The 21291-nt window shown below is 39.4% G+C and overlaps 1 protein-coding gene across 9 annotated transcripts in view; it reads right to left on the bottom strand.

Annotated features, from left to right (window-relative positions):
* CDKL5 (cyclin dependent kinase like 5) overlaps positions 1-21291 on the bottom strand; it is a 129554-nt gene that overhangs the window by 79073 nt on the left and 29190 nt on the right. For all 9 annotated transcript variants that reach the window (XM_090124883.1, XM_090124878.1, XM_090124873.1 and 6 more), the window contains 2 exons: positions 4219-4448; positions 3712-3746 (listed from right to left, as the gene is read on the bottom strand). In XM_090124883.1, the coding sequence (XP_089981009.1) occupies positions 3712-3746; positions 4219-4282 (99 nt within the window). In that variant the 5' untranslated portion in view covers positions 4283-4448. The remainder of the gene's footprint in view (positions 1-3711; positions 3747-4218; positions 4449-21291) is intronic.

A 21291-nucleotide genomic window follows, 5' to 3' on the forward strand; every position in this document is an offset into this window, starting at 1 on the left:
GCACAGAGGAATGCAACTTCCCCGTTGCATACTTTTAGCGCTTTTTTTCCCCCATTTCTGCAAGCTCCAAAGTAGAAGACCATCAGCAACATAATTTCTTATTTATATAATGATCAGTTTCAGGTATCGAAGTGTTTCACGCTCACTTCTGATGATGCAATCTATTCCTTACTTACATATTTCTCACAGAGTTGCATCTGGGTACTAGTCAAACATTCAAGTGAATATTGGTAAAACCTTGGTTAGATAAAACAAAACAGTATGCATGTTCTGCAGACAGGAAGTAAAGCAGAGATCAGATCAATACCTTCAAACCAGACATCCCATATTAAGAAAACATCTATGATTTGACTACCTATAATTTTGAATCCTTCTTTTCCAGTCTGACCCCATGGCAAGCTGTCTCACTAATGAAGACCAGTGTTACCACCTTGTCTATCTCGACTCTGTTTCCACTCTTTCCAGTTATCCAATGATACATTAACCTCATTTCTACAGACTCCTCCTTACTTGCAGCTCCAGTTTTCAACTTTTCTCCCTACAGTGTATCTCACAGTGCATCTACACATTCACTTTTCACACCAACATCTCAGTTGTTTTTTTCCCCTTGCTCTCCATTTCTCAGCGTGCTCATCTTTGGACACCACATCATTGCAAGACTCAGTTGTACAGTAAATATTTGTTCAATTATTTGCCCATTAAATAAAACCATTTTAAACACGAACCAAGTCTCTTTCCCTTAGCTTTGATCTCTGACACAGCTGAACTGCTAAAATTGCTTTTCTTCTCAGAAAAGACAAGATCTAGCAAATTAGCCAAGACAGCCCACTTTATTATGTCTTGTGAAAATAAAATGTATTTCCAGTGTTTTCAAAAGTAACACCAGTGTATTTCCTTATGAAATGGCCTCTAATTAAAAAAAACCTCAGAACATTCACAGAACATCAGATCCCTGCTTAATTCTTAACATTTATATTAGTTTCACATTGAAAAAAAAAAAAAAACACCAGAAAAACAAGTTACCTTTACAGAGAAGCAGCAATAAAGAATTTGCAATAGAAATATGCTATATAATTACATAAATGTAGTCATTCTAGAGGAGGTACTCTTGTTTTCCTGATAACATTCTGCTAGCAAAGAAAAAAAAATCATGAAATAATGACAAGGTATTTACCCCTTAGCACATTCCCTCCAATTTAAATCCATATACAAACACCACTGAAATGTACTGGTACAAAAAGCTACCTATTTACTGAAGCACTACTGGATTATATATCACAAAATGTTTCAATTAAGGACCCACTCCTCTTTTGATGCAAATTTTACCTTCTATCTAATACAATGGAAATAAGTTGACTTAAAATCGGTTCTTGCATGTTAGCACTGTTTGTAAAGATGAATATAAACAATTTTGTACTTGAATTGTTAAACAGAATTGTTAGCTTTGTGCAAAAAGAAAAGCAGTGCGTGCTGAGGGAACATGACCGAAGGTGGCTTGGTTACTGCAGCACCTTCTAGTTTTTACACCATTTCTGGACCACCCTTGTGGAGCTGAAAAAGGCTGCATAATGCACTCAAAGCAGACATATCACGTGGAAGAATCATTTACTAAAATTCAGTACTTTTAGGTACAGCCAGTCAGCCATCAAACAGTGAACACAAAAAACACACCCTTGCATTTGCAGATAATTCTGCTAAGGCTGCATGAAAGTCAAAGAAATTCAGTGTCCTTCCACTGGCTGTAGGAAAAAACACCTTCCACTGCTGAAGGAAAGCCATCCCTCTCCTGTCATTTGTTACACTGCAAGGTATTCTTACAGGAACTCAGATAACTCAGACAAGCCTGCCACTACACTACAATCTTAGAGTACCAAACTCTTTCAGATTAGGCCACTGTCAATGGCACAAAGAGCTGGAAATTCGCTCATCAGTGCAGGAAATCCTAGAATCTTCTTGTGTCCACCGTCCATAAAGGGGCCTGCCTAGTATAAACTGCATTGTCACCACCCAGATCTTTTACAATACATTTCCAGTGTTATTACTGTAATTATCTCAAAGTATAAAATTTAACAAAGCCATTCTTGAAAGGGATCAAGTCTCCCCCAAGGCTTCATCCTTTCAACAGTGCTTCATCCTAAAATAGAGTCTCCCCAGATTCTACGTTTTTCCATTTTTAAAGGGAATCTACATGTCTCTGGCCAGTGCTTAAAATACTGCAAAAGTAAGAGATAACAAGTAACACAAAATCCAGGAGAGAAAATAATGTAGGGAACTACTAACTAGCTTTGTTATTATGCATGGGCACAATATCTCCAAGAGGATGTGTGCTCAAGTCTCATTTGTATCTTGAAACAATGCGTCCAGAGCTAAGGCTGTCAGAAGGTTTGCAAAAAGAAAATATACTATTTAATGTTTTTACTCTCTTACCTGCCTCACTAGCCCTCATTTTCACCACCCTTTCATTTGTCAAAATAATGCATATTTACCTGCACAGATCATGTGACAAGTTAAAATATATGCAAGGAATTAAACCAGAGGTTCTTCTGCTGAAATTATTTGAAGTATCATATTGCCATTTTTCATACTCATTTTCAAGTCACCTGTATCACATCCAAAAGCGAGAGCAACATTTACCATTCACAGTTTAATCACATATTTGTATTATTTTTTGATAACTACACTTTATATATTGCTAGGAAAGAAAGTAACAAGAGATCTACTCTGGTTTTACTAGAAGGTAAGAAACGACTATCTTATCATGTGGTATTCTGTAAATTTCAGATATTTGTGTTAAAAAAAAAAAGCTACAATTACCTCCAAAAAACTGTTCCAACAGTGCTATATAACAAGGTTTACCTACAAAGTGCAAGCTCCAAATTCTCAGTATAATAGTGTAAGTCATTCCAAATATAGCAACATGTCCTGTGCAAAAGGACTTCTGTGTATTTGCTAAAAGCCACAACAGGAACATAGGTCTTCTTCAGAGCATTAATATTTTCTAGAACAAAGTATGAACTACATAAAAATAACTTTTACGTATTCTTGAGTCACTACATTCTATGATTCTGAAGTGCCTTACTTTCCTGAAATAAAAGATACTTTACTGTGACTGTATTACAGCTCTGAAGACGGCAGACTAGGTCTGCGCTGATGAGCAGAAAGTACAGACATAACCACTCTTCATAACACCATCATTTCCATTTTATGTTACAAAAAAAAAAAAAGTTTGTTTGGTTTTCAAAGGGTTTTCAGGGCAAGGGGTGTTACTTCTTCCTCTTAACAATAAGCATAGAGTCAGTGCCTTCTTACTGTATTTTATTTGTCCACCACCACAAATGGTGGAAATTCCACAAGAAAGATAAATACTTATATGGAAGTATTGGGCAATTAATTTGATATTCAAATTGAGACTGACAGAGAGTAAATTGCACTCCAAATTAGCTTATTTATTTTCAAAAGAGGCTTTCTTAGTGGAAATTAGTGAAAAGTTAGTAATACTTCATATTTCAGACAAACACTACAAAAAACCCTTGGGTTTTCGCACTAGATGCAGCTGCTTCCTTTGACAGTATTGCAATTAAGCCTGACTGCAAAGAAAAGCCCTGCTCAATTACAACATATCTAAAACATAACAACACCTCAGTTGTCAAGATAAGTCATTGTATTACCCAAATACCAACATTTATCTCTAATTTAAAGCAATTTACTCACCTTGTGTCTGCATTTAAGTACAACACCATAGGCTCCTGAAACAAATCAGAAAAAAAGCATCAAGATAAGAGTACAGTTATCTCCAGGCTGCAGAATATTGTTCCCAATATCATCCTAAACTTGCACATATAGGCACCTTTACTAAATTTTTGTGTAGTGAAAACTGAAAACACTTCAAAGTAAATGGGTTTTAAAACAACATTGAAGTTGTTTTTAAATATACAAACAGAAGTTTGACAGCTGGCATCTATCCTGTATCATTTAAGAAATTAATACAGTCAATTTCAACAAAGCTGGCCCCTCCTTTTCTTACCTCCCCTCCCACCCCTGCCATTTCCCAAACTTTTCCTTTCAAAGATTGCAATTGGAAGGAATTAAGGAACAACAATTTATTCTCTGCAAGATACGATACAAGCAGCATTCTGTAAATGAAAACTTCTTACCATCAAGAAGACTAAGTAAAATCTAATAAATAAATAAACAGATTATATAAAGTATACTACTTACCTTCACCTACAACCCCAAGGATCTCAAATTTATTCATCACATTACCAATGTTAGGAATCTTCATCAAGACAAATTCTTCCTACAGAGAAAGCCACAAAACATGGCACAATGGGGAGCGTCCAGAGAGCCTGCAAAAGCCAGATGTGGAAAGGCTCTCAGGAAAAAAAGTTTCCACTTTGATCAACTGGACTTCTCACGCCCTTCCTAATTTCTAGGCAGTCAGTGGCTTCCTGAGGGGAGAAAGGAGGAAATAACATAATTAGCAACTTGTTTTCTTTCGGTGAAAATAAAAACGCACCGCAGTTGATAGACACACCACACCAGTATTGTACAACATAATGGTAGCAGCCAATGTACTTCCACTTTTCGCACTCAATACAACCTAGTGGCATGTATATGGATTGAATGTACACCTGAGTACAGCTGCCTTTGTAATCCTATACCGTGTCTATTAATAACTAATGCACCTCGCATGCATTTCTACAAGACACAAGCAAACAAAACATTGATAGGAACTACTTCAGTGAGCAACAATACACCTTTAATTACAGATGTTCTCACTTCAGTTTATGTTGACAGCTATGTATAAAAACAAGTTGTATTTAGCCACTTTACTATTCTCTGCAAAAGCAAAAGGATAATGCACGAAGGACACCACACAGTAAGCATTCTGCAATTACTTCCTACAAGCGTTTAAAAAATAAAAAAGGAAATTTGTTAGACTGACTAGTGATCAGCCTTAGAAAACTGTTTCTTTTATCAGCTTATTTAATAGAGATATAATAAGTAAAAAACTTTCAAAGGTTTCTTTGCCCATGATTTTAAACATGAAAGAAGTAATCTGTCAAACCAAGCGAATATATACCGGAAAAAGAAAGTTTTTGCTGCCTTCATGTTAGGCTCCCATCTTTTCTCCTATATAACCTTAGAATACTAACACAACTTCTAGGTTTGGTTTTAATAATTCAGACGGCTTTCCCTCTCCCTAATAGTAAGGCATACATCCTATGCACTAAAATAGGGAAAAAGCTGAAATAGTTTCACCGTGAAAAGGGAAAATGAGATATCCACAGTCCAGCGATCTGAGAACAGGAGTACTCATGCGATGGCACAACAGAGCCAAATTAATTTAATTAACTTACGTGTAACGGGCAAGCATGAACTAATGACACTGGGTTTGGCTCACCCAGACAGGATGTCTCATTGTTATGTTAGCATAAGCTAAGGGTGCTGGCCAGAAGCCCTGCACTAAGTCAACTATAATAAAGGAAGGACTACTCAAGAGCGGAGGGAAATCAACAGTGCTAACCTCAGCAAGACACAGGGAGATGGTTTTGAAGTTGCTTTTGAAATAATTAAGATCCCCAGAGTTAGCCAAGCCCTAGCATTTTGAGAACAAACTCTGAAAGTAAAGTAGTGACCTCTAGAGCAAAAAGGACAGCTGTTTGGTTTTTTAAAAAGTTATCCAGTCCTTAATGGATTATTTCAGTGTCTGATTTACTGCTTTAATTTTTCTTCCCTTGCATATTCTACAAAAGATCTGTTCCTCTTCAGATGCAAGTTCCTCTTTCCTCATTCATGATTTCAGAAATGTTCATCAACTACATAAAGCTACACAAGCCTACAGCTTGCAATCCACACATTTACTTTCTTTTTGAAAAGTCTTCTGCATGTGTCTTCAGTAGGGATGCTAGGTTTTGTTTCTTGGGAATGGAGGTTAGATGCACCAGCACCAGCCAGCCTTTCGTTCCCAAGCTCAGCAATGCATAAACCCTCTTCCCCCACCAATTTCCTCCCAGTCAGTTTCCCCTCAGGGATAAGCACAGCCCTCAGGAGTTAGGCTGCTTCTTACAAGTGCTCCTGGCTTCAGGTCACCAGGGGCACCGTCATGCAGGCCCCTAAAGGTAAGGGCTTGCCAATTCGCTTATCAGTGCTCACATGCCATTAGTGACACACTTGGACTGTCCCAGATAAACACATAATCTGATTTCTCAAATCACACATCGTGACAGACAGCAAAGATGACAAAAACGTACATAGAGGGGAACTCCCAAAAGAAAACCGTGCAGCTCCAGCAGTCCTGTGCACAGCTCTGCTGGAAGCACTTGACCAAAGCCTCATCCTGAGTGACCAGGACAGCCGATGAAAAGATGAGGCACAGCAGCAGTGCGAATTCACACCCTAACACTTGATGCCACAGCTCTGTCCCACCTCATGTGAGCACCATTTCTCCTACCTTTCTCCCTCATGGCAGCAGTAGATCCAGACTGGCTGGGCCCACCTGGTCCCAGCTTTGTTCTACAGCCTGACCAAAGGTCAGAAGCCATACTCAGCCCATTTTCTCTCATAGAAAGAACTCCAGCTGCTTTGAGACAAGGCTTATGCACCCTGACTTGCTGGAGATCTTTGCCACCAAAAGCTCTCGAATGACTGAAAATAACTGCATCACCCACACTGAATTAAAAGAGTATTTTAGGGAGAGGTGGTCTCAGTGCTACCACAGCATTCTGCAAAATCCAGAGCCAAGTCAGCAAAGCCAAACACCCTGAAACGAATGAGCACAAGCCAGTTTTATGTAATGCAGAACTAAATTAAAGCAACAGAAAAAAAAAAAACCTAGCTCTTCAGTATCTTTTCTCTGCATGACTACTACAGAATCACTGCAAAGTATTCAATTTAATTCTCAGGGCCTCAATTCCAAGAAATGCTGCTGATTTCATAACCATCAATAACTAGAAGGAAAAAATGCATTTCAAACAGCTTGATCTTTATAAACTTTGCGAGAAATAAAATCTCTTCAAGAAATATACAGTTAGATTCTAAAGTATTCTTAATAAACTCTATCTAGACCAAAAAGCAGAACTTTCACTCAGTTGAAGTCAGTTGGACACCTCTAACACATGTCAAAGCCATCCATGAGCTTTTACACAAGCTTCTTGCCAACATGCAAATGCCTCTCTTGCTCTCCTAAAACAAAAAGTAAACTTAATCTTTTTATTTACTATTTTTACCCACTATGAAGATACAACCAAGATTCTCTGGAGGGTTAGGTACACCTTCATCTGTTCACCAGCAAAACAAGGGGTCAGATAAACAAGTGCAGAACAACTCAGAGCAGGGAAGTATCTGCCTCTGACAGTCATGCATTCAATGCACACCCTGGCACGTCTTCTGTCAGACTGGTGCACGCATGAAAGGAAGCACTACCTGTATCTATTAGTCACACTGCATCACAGCTACACCAGCTCTTCCCTCTCCTCCCCATTATAGGTGCAGTTCTATTTCTTAGGATTTTCCAGGAAAAACATAATTAAAGTTATAAACATCATAACAAGTGGTACAGCAGAATATACAAGGTATGCACTTCAGAAAACTCAGAAAAGAGAAACTTTTCTGGAGTTATTAACATAGAATAATGAATCAGGAGTGCTATAATATATCCACCACAGATTACAAAGAATAAATTCAGTTTAAAAGAAAAAAAAACTGAAGAAGAGATTAAAAGCAACAAGATCCTGTAATTAAGCAAGTGAGATATTTTTAATGCTTTAAGTTTCAATCTATCCTCCTCTGCATGGAAAAGAACAGCTGGTAAAAATAAATGCAAAATTAAGAAGACTGTCAAAGTTGGAACAAATTATGTAAAAGCAAAATGCCAGAAGTTGCTTGCACCAGCTCAGAGGTTTCAAAGTTCACCTCCAGCAAGTTTTTATTGACACTGCTACCACCATAAGAACTTGACTTCACTGGTGGTGGTTTTAAATGGTTGTTGATATACTGAAAACTATCAACACATCCAGATGGGCTACATATTAATGGAAATCATTCTCACATAACTGGCCAGAAAAGCAAACTCTTGACCTCTGTGGCCTTTGACACGGTCCCCCATAAGATCCTTCTTTCTAAGTTGGAAAGATAAGGATTTGAAAGGTGGACTGTTAGATGGATGAGGAACTGCTTGTGAGATTATATCCAGAGAGTGATGGTCATGATGGTCAACGGCTTTGTGTTCTGGAGATCAGTGATAAGTGGTGTCCTTCAGGGATCAGTACTGGGACCAGTGCTCTTTAACATCTTCATCAATGACACTGACAGTGGGGTTGAGTGCACACTCAGCAAGTTTGCTGAGGGCACCAAGCTGTGGGGTGCAGTCAACACACCTGAGAGATGGGATGTCATCCAGATACACCTGGACAGGCTGAAGGAGTGGGCCCAGGTGAAGCTCATGAGGTTCAACAAAGCCGAGTGAAAGGTCTCGCACGTGGGTTGTGGCAACCCCCACTATCAATGCAAGCTGCAGGACAATAGGATTGAGCACAGCACTGCTGAAACAGACCTGGCCATGCTGCAGGATGGCAAACTGGCTACAAGCTAGCAGTGTGCCCTGGCAGCCCAGAAAGCCAACCGTATTCTAGACTGAATCAAAAGAAGTGTGGCCAGCAGGGTGAGGGAGGTGATCCTGCCCCTCTACTCTGCACTGGTGAGACCTCACCTGGTGTAGTGTGTCCAGATGTAGGGTCCTCAGTACAGGAGAGACACAGACCTGTTGGAGCGTGTCCAGGGGAGGGCCACAAAAATGATCCAAGGGATGGAACACCTTCCTTATAAAAACAGGCTGAGAGAGCTGGGGCTGCTCAGCCTGGAGAAGAAAAGGCTCCAGGGAGTCTTTTCAGTGTCTAAAAGAGGGCTGTAAGAAAGGATACAGACTCTTCAGGAGGAACTGTTGTGATAAGACAGGGAGAAGAGATTTAGATTGGATAGAAGGAAGAAGTTTCTTGGGTTTGTTTTTTTGTTTGTTTGTTTTTAAATTTACAGTAAGGGTGGTGAAGCACTGGCACAGACTGCCCAGAGAGGCAGCGGGTGCCCCATCCCTGGTGACACTTCAAGGTCAGGCTGTATGGGGCTCTGAGCACCCGTGTAGATGTCCCTGTTTGTTGTAGGGGTTTGGACTAGATGGTCTTCCAACTCAAGGATCCTTTCCAACTAAACCATTCTACGATTCTAAGGCAGAAATCTGGTGAAGATAAATAATAGGAACCTGGTCACAGTTACCATCCTACAGCAAGTGCTAAACTGGAAAAGAGGTTGAATCTGCTCCAGACTATTAAAGATTTGGTTAACTTTCTAAAAGAAAATGGGTTAGAGACCAGAATACCAATTGTGACCAACTGTTTCATCTTGTTCTTCCTTCTGTATGCAAGTACAGATTCAAATATTAGCTCAGCTCACCCTGAGTATGAGTAGAATTCAATTCTGAGTTAAAAATGCAAGATTTACATGCTTCTCTCATAGCTATGGCTAACTTGAAAAGAGTGGGTTCTTCACAGAATGCTTCTAGGACTACAGTAACAAATAAGCAGAGCAATTATAGGAGTACTGATCTAAAAGCAGATCCCATGAATTGTAGCTGAAGGATAGGAAAGATTTTGCTTCCACTTTAGGCTTCTTATGATTGGCAAGAAGCCTAACAAATATGTATGTTGTGGGTATGACAACTTCTTACATGCTTCGTTACCTGTCCTTACACATGCTGGGCATTTTTCACTCTACCTGTACCATATCTGAATAGGAAAGACGTGTTCAGGTGGTAATGCTCAGCAGAAGCTGCTACAGTTCAAGTCTTTGCTGCTACAAGCTAAAATTTCATTTGGCATAAGGTGTCTAACACCTAAGCATTTATTCAAACAGAAACATCCAACATTTAGACAAGGAGGGATGGAGAGGGAGGGACAATAAATGTATTTAACATAAAGATCTCAGAATATGCTTCTTCGGAAGAAGTTAAAGCTTCCTAATCTAGCACAGTATTTGTAAGTGGTCTCATTCAAAGCTGATTCTTTTATTTTCATCTTTTCTTTTCTCCTCTCGGCACTCCAGTCTCCGGTAATATTCTACACTCATTCATCACGTTCCACATATTCAGCTCCATAATATCTTTGATGATCTGCCATGGACTTCAAACCCCCAGGCTATAAAATAATATTACTGGCATCACTTTTTCCATCTTTTATAATTACTCAGAAAAGATACTATTTTTGAAGCGTTACTTACTAGGACTCACTTTCTGACTTTATTCCTATATTTGCATTTGAAGCTCATGTTTAGAAAAAAGAAAGAAAAAAATACTGAGTGTAAAAGCCTCACTCCTTAACAAGTATATATGAAAAAAAAGGAACACTTCAGACAAAATCTTGAGCAAAGAGAGCTCCTTCCCAAGAAAAGTATAATATATTACCTTTAAAGAAACATGTTAGAAGCACTGAGCAGCCATTCCATTGAAGAACTGATCTAAGTCTGAGTTCAGCAGCATATTTGTGGGAGGAAAGGACCCTGAGCTCTTCCATCACACTGCCTGGTCCCCCTTTTCCCTGATAGCCTACTGGTAAGAAGTGCAGTGCCCTATACGTTCCTCTCTCTGATGACAGCAATCACCAATTCTGCACCAGCAGTACTACAACACCATGCTGCCATCAGACAGAAACACCAGATGTAAAAGACCAGGCCACTCCAATTAATTCCCCCCCAAAGCCCTGCTGACTGAATCAGCCACCACGTCGCCTACAAGCACACACACAGCATGCCAGTGATTTAAAGCGGCTGCCTCATAACGTGACAAAACTGAAATTCTTTCAACTTTACCAAATTCCTCCTCCTAATAGCTCCTACTAGCCTGAAGTTTTGTCATCATTGTTCTCCAAATAACTCCTGCTCACACTCAAAAATGAGATGTTTCTCTCTGTACTGGTTTGCGCTGGGATGGCTTTTTTTGGTAAGAGAACAGAAAAGTAAAGGTAAATGTAAAAACACTTCCAAATACCAAATGGGTGCCGAAACTAAATTCTGTGGGTTTTCTGATGCAGATCAAAATAACCACCATGACTATATTTCCTTGTAAGCTTCAAAACATATCATTAAATACAGATTACTGGTTCACTATCTAAAGTAAGAAGAAAAACCTTAAGAAGTCATTTTTTTTCATTTAAAAAGGGATGCTGAGCATATGGAAAAAAGAAAGGAATGAGGGGGGAAGCCCCCAGAATTTCCATTCTGAATTAACAAGAAAGTACCATATAGGCTAAAGAACTGAATTCCCTGTAACTACTGCAAAATCATTCATCATTTCTTCTTAATGTGTTTTCCAGGCAAGTCAGAGGCATTCTATTTAAATAACACTGATCCAACTTCTACAGTATTAACCATGCAAAGAATGCCATCAGAAGTATTCAAGAGAGAACAAAAGGAAGTCACACAATGATTAAATGTCTAGCACCTACATACAGGTCACATCATTAGAAAGTCACATCAGCACCTAAGCACACATGCATGAAACAACTCAAAGGCTTTTCACTATGAATTCTTTTTTGAAAAGTCATTATAATGGATTAGGCTATGCAGTGGGCAAACTATAAAGTGTTTGCTGGTGGTGGTTTGTGTCATTGGTTGGTTTTTTGTTGCTGTTGTTTTTTTTTTTCCCCTCACTCCTCCAAGAAGCAATTTCTGGCTGTATCAACCTGAAATGATTTGTTTCAAAGGGGAAAAATCCCAACCAACAACAAAAGCATTTCTCAGAAACTGCACTGAATTTAAAGATATTGCTGCTAATTCAGTATGTTTGAAAGGCCATTACAATAAATTTGCTCCAAGTCTGCAGATTTCAGAGAGAAGAGTACAATACGGACAAGATTTTATTGTTAGTTTTAACATGAGAGAATTTGTATTATGATGTCTGTTCTCACAGCATAGACCACACTTCTAAAAGAAGAATGAGTCATGTGCCACTCCGAGTTGGAAAATAAGTGCCTGTTAAGTATACACAGCTGAATAAATCAATTAAGTGAAACCCAAGTCAAGAAAGCTTTACAAAGTGGTTCAGACTGCATTAAGACCTTATGACCAGCATAACTGCAGAAAATGAAGTAAGAAAAAAACCCTCTGTATTCCAAACGAAGTAGAACACTCCAAATTCCTCTCATAAACTTCTTTTAAGAAGAGGATAAAAACTTGGCTCTTCTGGAATACAGCTTCTGGAGGATGTCATAGAAGCAGCAATGCACCAGATACAAAGGGCAGTTCTAATGAGGACACCGAGTTTCACCAAACTGAAAGCCCTGAAATAAACTTGGCATCCAGCACACATCTACTGCAGAAAACGTACAGTGCCAAACAGCCCACAGGGCCATTCTGAGAGATGCCCTCACGCTGAACCACCCCAAAAACACTCAGAGGTCAGGGGATTTCATTCTGCTCTGCAACATTACTGACAGCTACCCAGAAAACACAGATGGTGACCAAGTCAGTTTGCAAAAAATACGAACGGCTTTCCAGTGGAACAGAAATACAGATCCAAAACCAAGCTAAAATATGTGATCTCATCTAAAAAGCAGCAAAAAGCAGCTTGGAAATAGGGTGAGATAAAAGCAGTGAAAACTATGATATTGGCACAGGCTGCCCAGGGAGGTGGTGGAGTCACTGTCCCTGGAAGTGTTCAAAAAAATGCATGGATGTGGCACTGAGGGATGTGGTCAGTAGGCACGGTGTGATGCGCTGGTGGTTAGAAAAGATCTCTGAGATCATCTAGTCCTACCTTACTGATTCTGTGATTAACTTGTACACAAAATCAAATTCTGATCTCCACCGCTCTTAGCTGCACTAGTTCATGGATAGTAACGAAGAGCTCCCTCTGTACACACACAGGTTAGTTCTCCTAAGAGGAAGCAGACAGAAGAACTGCGTTCAGTAAAGATGAAAGGCAACTGAGGAACCAGCACCTCAGCACTCAGTACAATTACAAAGGCTGACTGACTGCTATCCTGGACAACTTACTCAGAGTTTGAGGTGGATCACATCAAAGCTGAATGCGAACCCAGCAACCAAGCTTGGAGTGCTGGAGGGACTGGCTCCCTTAAGAAAATCACAAAAATTCACAGAATACTTCTCCATGCATACGCCTCCTGGGTATTTGAGCTACAGGAGAAAAATTGCTTGCCATTTCAAATCTCAGTACCTCTAATCCTAGAGCAGCACAGAAAAGATTTTGATTATTATTTTATTTCTCAAACTTAAAGCACTCCAAAACCCCTATTATGAAAATGTGACTACAAGATTTTGCATTAAAAAGTTCACCTTTCCTCTCCTGTTCTTTTCAGCTCTTAGATGAATTCTTGGATCTTGTCTTTAATTAGACGCTAAACTCAGATATGGATTTTTTTTTGGCTACACTGAATGCCTCTGGGTATTGTTATAAAATAAGTTATAAGAATACCATCTTTGAAACCGCACTGCAACATCAGTTCCTTGCATGTAGAGAGCTGCTGTGGGAAAATAGGAGCCTTGTGGTAAATGCAGTTCTCACCAGATGACTCAGGAAAACTTCTAAAACAGTAGGAAGCAATTTGATTCATCTCTAGAAATAGGATGTGGTCATTTTTCTTTTCTTAAGTAATAAACAATGCCATTTTGACGTCAGGCTACATAATTACTTAAAAAATAATATCAAGTAGTAGCCTTTTTGTAACTTTCAAGTTCAGCATACTGGTTGCCATTTAATAGTTATCGTGCAATCTGAAACTTGAAATAACTTTTCATTCTTTTAACTACTCTCATAACAAAAGGTATGAATGTTCACACAAACTTCCTTAACACAAGCGTAGCTTGTACTTACTCTCCATACCCAGCCACCAGCATCAAAATACTGGCAAAATACATTACTCAAAAGCTGTGCTTGACTAGTGTTTTTGTGAAAAAGTCAGGTATTTATAATAAAAACCTCATGTAAGAACGGTACAGCCCTAGCTGTTCTGGCTGAAATGTCTCTAAACTACATGCAGGATTTTTCCACTGAAAGTCACAGAATCATAGAACAGCCTGGGTTGAAAAGGACCACAATGATCATCTATTTTCAATACCCCCTGCTATATGCAGGGTCGCCAACCCCCAGACCAGGCTGCCCAGAGCCACATCCAGCCTGGATGAGCTCTTGAACTACTTCGCTACAAAAAAAATGGAAGACTACTATTTACAGATAAGTAAGTTACCATAGCTTCTTCAAATGAAGAATCACCTAGATCAGAAGGTTAAACATTGATGGAAAACAAAATTTAAACATTATTAGGAAACTGCAGGTGCATGGCCTTTCTCCCAGGCAGGCTGCTTCACACGTTGTAATGGAACTTCTCCCTGGTATCCTGATGGCTTCTTATGTTGGGAATCTCCATGACAGCAATAACATGTGTGGATATGTTGTTGACACAAAAGAGCAGCTGCATCTAAACGTTAAGTGTTGGCAGGCCTACCGAAGGAAAAAAAATAAAACAAAAGCTCATAGTTCTTATTTTCATCCTTGATGCATCTGTCTTTGAGTCTTCCAAGTTTAATTACAGATGAAGGATGGAAGGGAAAAAAAAAAAGAGGGAATGTGATGCCTGCAGCAAAGGGCAAGAATGGTGGGTGAGGGAAGGAGGGAAGGGAAACTACTCCAGAGAGTCATGGAAGACAACAGCAAAAGGCTGGCATACCAGGAAGTTCCTGGATGAAAGAAAAAAACACAAATCTAAGGAAAAGATGCTTCAGGCGTGACCAGAGAGTTCATAATGAGATTTGCATGATCACCCTGTAAGAAAATGTAGACTTACAGCACCCAAAGTCACTATCTGCATATAACTCACTGTTTCTTGTTTATCTAGCTTTTGTACAGTTTTGTAACATTAAGGGAAATAAACAAGTAATTTCAGAGATCTGGACAGAACAGTTTACTCTCAGAAAGTCACTGTTATTTATTTTCAGTGAAAGGAAGGACAAATAAAAAAAGGTAAGAAAACCAAAGTTGAAAACAGTACAAGGCATGCTGCTTGTCTCAGAGGATCAGGAGGACCTTCCCAAAGCCCAGTGAAACTCAATGCAGAGTGTTGCTGCTGAGCTTTTGTGGTGCAAGACAACACAACGGCTATTACTTGTGTACAGCAAGCAGCAGGCTGTCAGAGCCAAGGACGTATAGTCACCAAAACATAAGTTGAAAAATTGGTCATCAAGAAACTAAAACTGACTAGTAGTGTATCAGTACACCTCACTAACTGTTATTGGCAGTAATCACAGCGTGCCAGAATGCTGGCCCATGTTTAATGCACAGAACCAAAAAACCTCTCCCCGCCAAGTGAGAAAACACAGAACCACAGTGGAAAGAAGTAATATGGCACAGTTAGAGCTATCATTCTCTTTGTGCCTTTCTAATGTTGCAAGAGTAACCTCTGGCTTCCCCTGTTGCCCAAATAGACTGTGGGATGTGATATTTACTTGGACAAAAAAATCAGAAATAAGTCTTGTAATGTTGTTTGAATTATATCACTTGGTGGCTGAAACTGCACACTAACCCTATCAAAATGCATGTTCAACACCTATGCCTCTTGTGGTGTTGGACACTATTTCCTATTCCCATCCACTTGCACCTCTGACAAGCACACAGACCCCACTAAATGCCAGTTTATGGAGCTCAGCACTTACTGCTCAATTTATACTTCCATAATGCACTGGAGATTTTTCCACACACGTACCAGTGAACAGAACTGAAAGACAATGAAGCAATGTAAGAATGTCCACTTCAGCCAGAATTTCAAACGCTGATATTTCAAACACTGAGCATTTTATACTCACCTCCATTTTCCAACTGATCAAAATACTTAGTTTAGAACAACTCCATCTCCCTGTTCACATGCTCAGATTTTTTAAAAGGCAAAATACAGTCAAGAATTTGCACTAGTGTTTTGCAACACACTGTAGCTGAAGCATTTTTTCCACTGCTAGATATTTACTAGACCACAGCAACTCTCTTAGCACTTTTAAAGCTTCAAACACACCTTCTGTTGAACGCTATGAGTCAGTTTTAATGACAGTGTTATGTTCTGCTGCTTTGCAGCTTATGCAAGAGAATGAATTTGCATTAAGTACCCAACTTTAGAAGCCACCCTCTCTTCTCCATTGTTAGTGCTGAATAATAGTAAAAAATAGGCTATAGTCCCTGCATGCTTTCTTATTGTTTTACAAGAATAAATCTAACTAGCTGCCTGCGATGAAAGTTGTATATAAAATTTGTTACTGCTACCTTATAGATACATATTAATCTCTTTTTTTCCTACGCAGTAAAGTATAAAGACATTTTTTATACTTCATAAAATTTCAAAATTGTTAGCTGTGTTACCTGATGGGTGCTACTCTTCTCCCTCATCCCTCTCGCAAGAGAATTACAGTTCATTAACAGTTGACTACACAAAGTGAAGGTGAAGTGAATTAATTCACACATTATTTCATTAATTCAAGGAGAAGAAAAAAAGAGGGAGTAAAAATGATCAGCTAATTTATAGATTAACTTTTGAAGAGACTGTCACTGCTCTCATTGTACGAGTATGTAACAGAGTTTTCTTTCTCAAGACATTCAGTAAGAAAATCTTCATCACAGAATGGCCTGGGTTGAAAAGGACCACAATGATCATCTAGTTTCAACCCCCTGCTATGTGCAGGGTTGCCAACCAGTAGACCAGGCTGCTCAGAGCCACATCCAGCCTGGCCTTGAATGCCATAAAATGTTATGATGCAACAGTTCTTGCCATCACGGGTCTTATAGTCCAAACTGGCCATTCTAAATACACCATTGTTTCATTTCCTATAACCCATTATTTAAAACACCAAGCCCCTACCACTCAAGAACAGGGAATTACATTTGTATTAGGGAACCTTCCTGACTGAAAACATGGCTGCACTCAGCTCAGCTTGACAGAACAACGTGTTGGCCAGTTTGTTCCTAGAAATACACAATTGGCAGGTTTCATAACTGGTCCGCATGCAAACCATGCCCAAAAGTTCTTACGCAGACATTCATCAGAAGCTACAAAGACATACAGAGTTAATGGTTGTCTTTTTCCTTCCCTTTAATCTCTACATGTACAGACACACAGTGAGACGTGTACGTTAGAACTTCAGGCCTTCAGCTAAATGGTCATCTTTATTTTCTTCTTGAAAATTAGCATGAATAAATTGGATTCCTTTATTCTCTCCACCTTCTGGGAATGAACATCTAAGCCTCCTCAAATAAAAAAACCTTGCTCTATTTTTAATGGTTTTAGTCAGATGGCAAGTTGTTCCAACATTCAGTTCATATGAAGCTGAATGGAGAAAGAGTCTGACGAACTTCTCCATGGCAGGAACACCTGCTATAAAAGGCCACAGGTCAGAGTACGTGTTACATTTTCATCACAGAAAACACATCAAAGCAGAAGCGGAGAGACAACAGACTGGAGGACTGATACAACTACTCCTGAGAGCTCTACATACACAGCCCCAGTAAAACAAAGCAATGCTTGGACTGAAGGAACTCAAGTGTTTAAAACCTATGCATTTAGCCAACAATGCAACAAAGGAACTACACCCGCACGAGGGCAGGAGAGGTATGTGGTCGTACCACTGTCTGCTAGAACTGGAGTAGCAGGTAGAAGATTCATACAACATATCTGAGGACAATATTCACTTTAATGAAGACTAAAGAAAAGTCATGCATCTCCAGAGCTGTAAGAGGCAATTTCTCAAAATATGAAGTCTGTCATTATTGCCTTGAGATGTGAAAGCAGACTACCTCGCCATTTCAATTAATTTGCAATTAAAAACTGACTTTTCAGATGCAAAATCTAATACTGCTCTCATCTTGCTTGGGGGTGTGAGGAGGAGGTATCGACATTTTTTCTTTCCTTATGTAAAAGCAAGCCTTCTCCTGTCTTGTTCTTCCCTTAGAAGAACTTCTCCTTATAGTGCTTGAATCTACTCCAATAATAAGATCTTAATTCATTCCAGAAATATATTCTAGTTCTATGAAACTTTATTAATGAGAAGGAAGGCAGAGGTCAGAAATCCATCAGCACACTTTCCAACTATTAGAGGCTTGTTTCTTTGCCAACTAAGAACGTAAATAAAATAACTTTGTACCCTTAGCTCCAGTGGTGGTAAAATGCAAGGAGCTTATTTCTAATTCAGTCCATAAGCGAGCAGCAGATAAGTACTGCTAGAAACAGAGCATGAGCCATGGTTTGTTTCAGGCACTCCAAAAGACTCCCATAGCGTACATTAACACATACATCACACAAGAAAAAGGTTAGCAAAGCATTTAATCCAAGGTTCACAGATACACTGCAGACAAAAGCAAGTATTCCAAGTCTATGGAAAGAAGTATCCTTCTATGTAAGGATATGTTAAGTCACATTCAGTATGTAGTTTTATTAGTAATGCAAAACATGAAATATCATTATGAGGAATACAAGTATTTGTATCCAAAAAACCCAAAGCAACGGGATCTTGAAATGCTCAATTCCAGAAGTCTTTGGGAAGTATTTATCTGCTTCACTCATCACTTTCTACACATGCTGTGCCATCAAAAAGAGTTTGCATCCTTTCCTTCTATAGAAGACAAAGGAAATCCCCTCCCCAAACACATTACACACAGGCAATTGTTCAGAAATTTTTCTTTACTTCCTCAAACATACTGAAATAATATCTACTATAAACATTTTTTAAAAGAGAAATAGTACATGATTCTGTTTCAAGCATTCAATTAGAGGAGCAAACTTCCAAACTTCCAGAATTTGAGACAAATTTTAAATAAAATACAAAGATTATTTTAGTTATTAGAAAGATACTGTTAAATGCCCATTAGGCCAATGTAATTCCTAGAAAATCCCTGAGCTAATTTAATTGATGCCCTTTTGGCAGCTCTTTGTCCGATTTAAATGTATTCAGCCTAGTTTATGTAAACAATTTGATAGTTTTGAAAACACTGTGTCAGTTTGAATTTGGAAAGAAAAACATGCTTTTCATATATCAACTCTGATCATTTTCAAACCTAATTAGTTCAGAGTCTTGTATTTGTAAATTTACACTAAACTAAAATGAAGATTTTCCCCAAAAAACATTTATATAGTAATTAGTCTGAAGAAGGAGAATCTCCTACTAAAAGTCAATTCTGCCCAGTACCGAAAACGTACTTTCCAGGAACATTACGTAAACTATGTAGGAAAAGCCCATAAGCCAAAGGCACCACAGGCACAGCAGCAGCCAGTGGTGAGCCCTTTCATTTCCAGGCACACAGCCCCAGCATTTTCCATACCCTCCAGTGGGCTGCTCGCTGCCATGAACAGGACCCCCCAACCACACACCCCAGGTCATGCTCATCTCCAGGCACGTTTACTCCTCACTCACAATAAAAGCTCTCAACATGACCTGTTTTTCTTTTGGATTTAACCCATCATTTGGAGGCGTAATAAATGCATTTCATTCTCAGAAAGTACCTTCTCGTGAAGCGTGCAATACAAGCTGCATAAGTCACCAGACTGCTGAGAAGGGAAGAACAAGCACAGCCGTGTCACTGGAGACTTGAGCAACTATCAAACACCACACAGAAATGAAGGCAGAGCCTTGACAAGCCTCAATTAAAACAACCAATTAACTTTCAGAGGAAACTCAAAACAACAGGAAATAAAGGCACAAGGCTCCAGTCTTCTCCACTGCCTTTCCCCAGGGTCTCAGTCCCAAGCTCCTACTGGAGATCTAACCTCCTTACCAAAAAGATCTGTTACCATGTGGAGAAACAGCTTCAGAAGCCTTGCTCACAGGTACCATACAATTGCAATTATGGGGTTTTTTTTTGGGTGTTTTGCACTAGACATTACCTGAGCACTGCTTAGATGGCCTTAGAAAAGGCCATCTTTTTTCATTCACATGAATATTAGCATAGCCCTTTTCAGCTCACAGGTATAAGCACTACACCACTGCCCTACACAGATGCAGCGTGAAGAATATCTGCATCCAGCCTCGGCACAGATGACAGCAGGGAAAATTACAGCAAGAGCCCGAGCTTTCAAGACACTGCACAATCCAATCATGTCATTGCATGATAGCAATCAGCACTGCAGTAGCACTGCAACTTGCGTCTTCCCCAACAGTGAGCCAGGAAAGCCTTCCTGGTTCTGTGTGTATGTAGACACAAGACAAGGTAAACCAGCAGTGAGATCACACCAGAGAGACACAAAACAGAGCTCCAACAGGGAGCCTGACCTGAAAACAGGGGATAGCTACGAGTTTTTACATCTGGAAGGAAGGAAATCAAAGTTTGCTAAAGGTTTGGCTTCCAGAAGAGCTACACCTACGCAGAGCTTCTCTTTCAGTGACTAACTTGGAACAGAGTACTTCTCAACACTCCAATTTTTTGGCCTTGGTTTGTAAGCCAGCTACACCCAAACATACAACCTTAATTCAAAATTATCCTGTTTATAGCGTATAATTTAATTCATGGTAGAAGCACTCACCAATTTCCTCACCACCTATAACTGAAGCTGCAAGTATCAACTTTCACGTAATGAACTCTTGACACCACCAAGAGTGTACTGACTGACAGAAGAAGCAAAAAAGCAAGGAGCTCTAGATAGAAACGCACCACTTGCCTCATACACACATCATGTGTTTACACACAGACGCATGGTATAGTATAACACTGTTATGGGAATAATAACCAAAGAAAACGTACAGAACCATTTGTCTTTGAGAACGTGTGAACGACTTACTAACAACCACAAGCAGCCTGGGAAAACAAACTGGTTTCTAGAAATGAGCCACAGAGCTGTGAGGACTGGGCTGACTGAAAGACCCAGGTTGCAAGAGTCCTAAGGAGATACCTGGTTCCCTTTTGCTCCAAGTACGACAAAGACATTTAACCAAGTTGCTCAGAGCTTTGCTCACGACTCAGGGTCTGCAGAGTGCTTCTGTCAAGCAAGATAAGCTGGAACAACCCAATCACAAGGTGCTCTGACTGCAGTATCTCAAGCAGAAGAACAACTCTGTGGCGCCTTTAGTGCTAAATACATAACAACAAAAGCAATAACAACAAAAAAATCCACACAAAACCCAAAATGCATCAACAAATTTAAGAGGGCAAGCAGAAACAGGCAAATTATTTAAGTCTCAAGGGAGACTGTATTGCACACACTAAAGTTTGTGGGTTTTTGCTAGTTTGGGTTTTGTGTGCCTCTTTTTTTAATCACTGGA

Source organism: Phasianus colchicus, chromosome 1 (assembly GCF_987193195.1).
Source record: "Phasianus colchicus chromosome 1, bPhaCol1.hap1.1, whole genome shotgun sequence".
Classification (NCBI taxonomy): Eukaryota; Metazoa; Chordata; class Aves; order Galliformes; family Phasianidae; genus Phasianus; species Phasianus colchicus.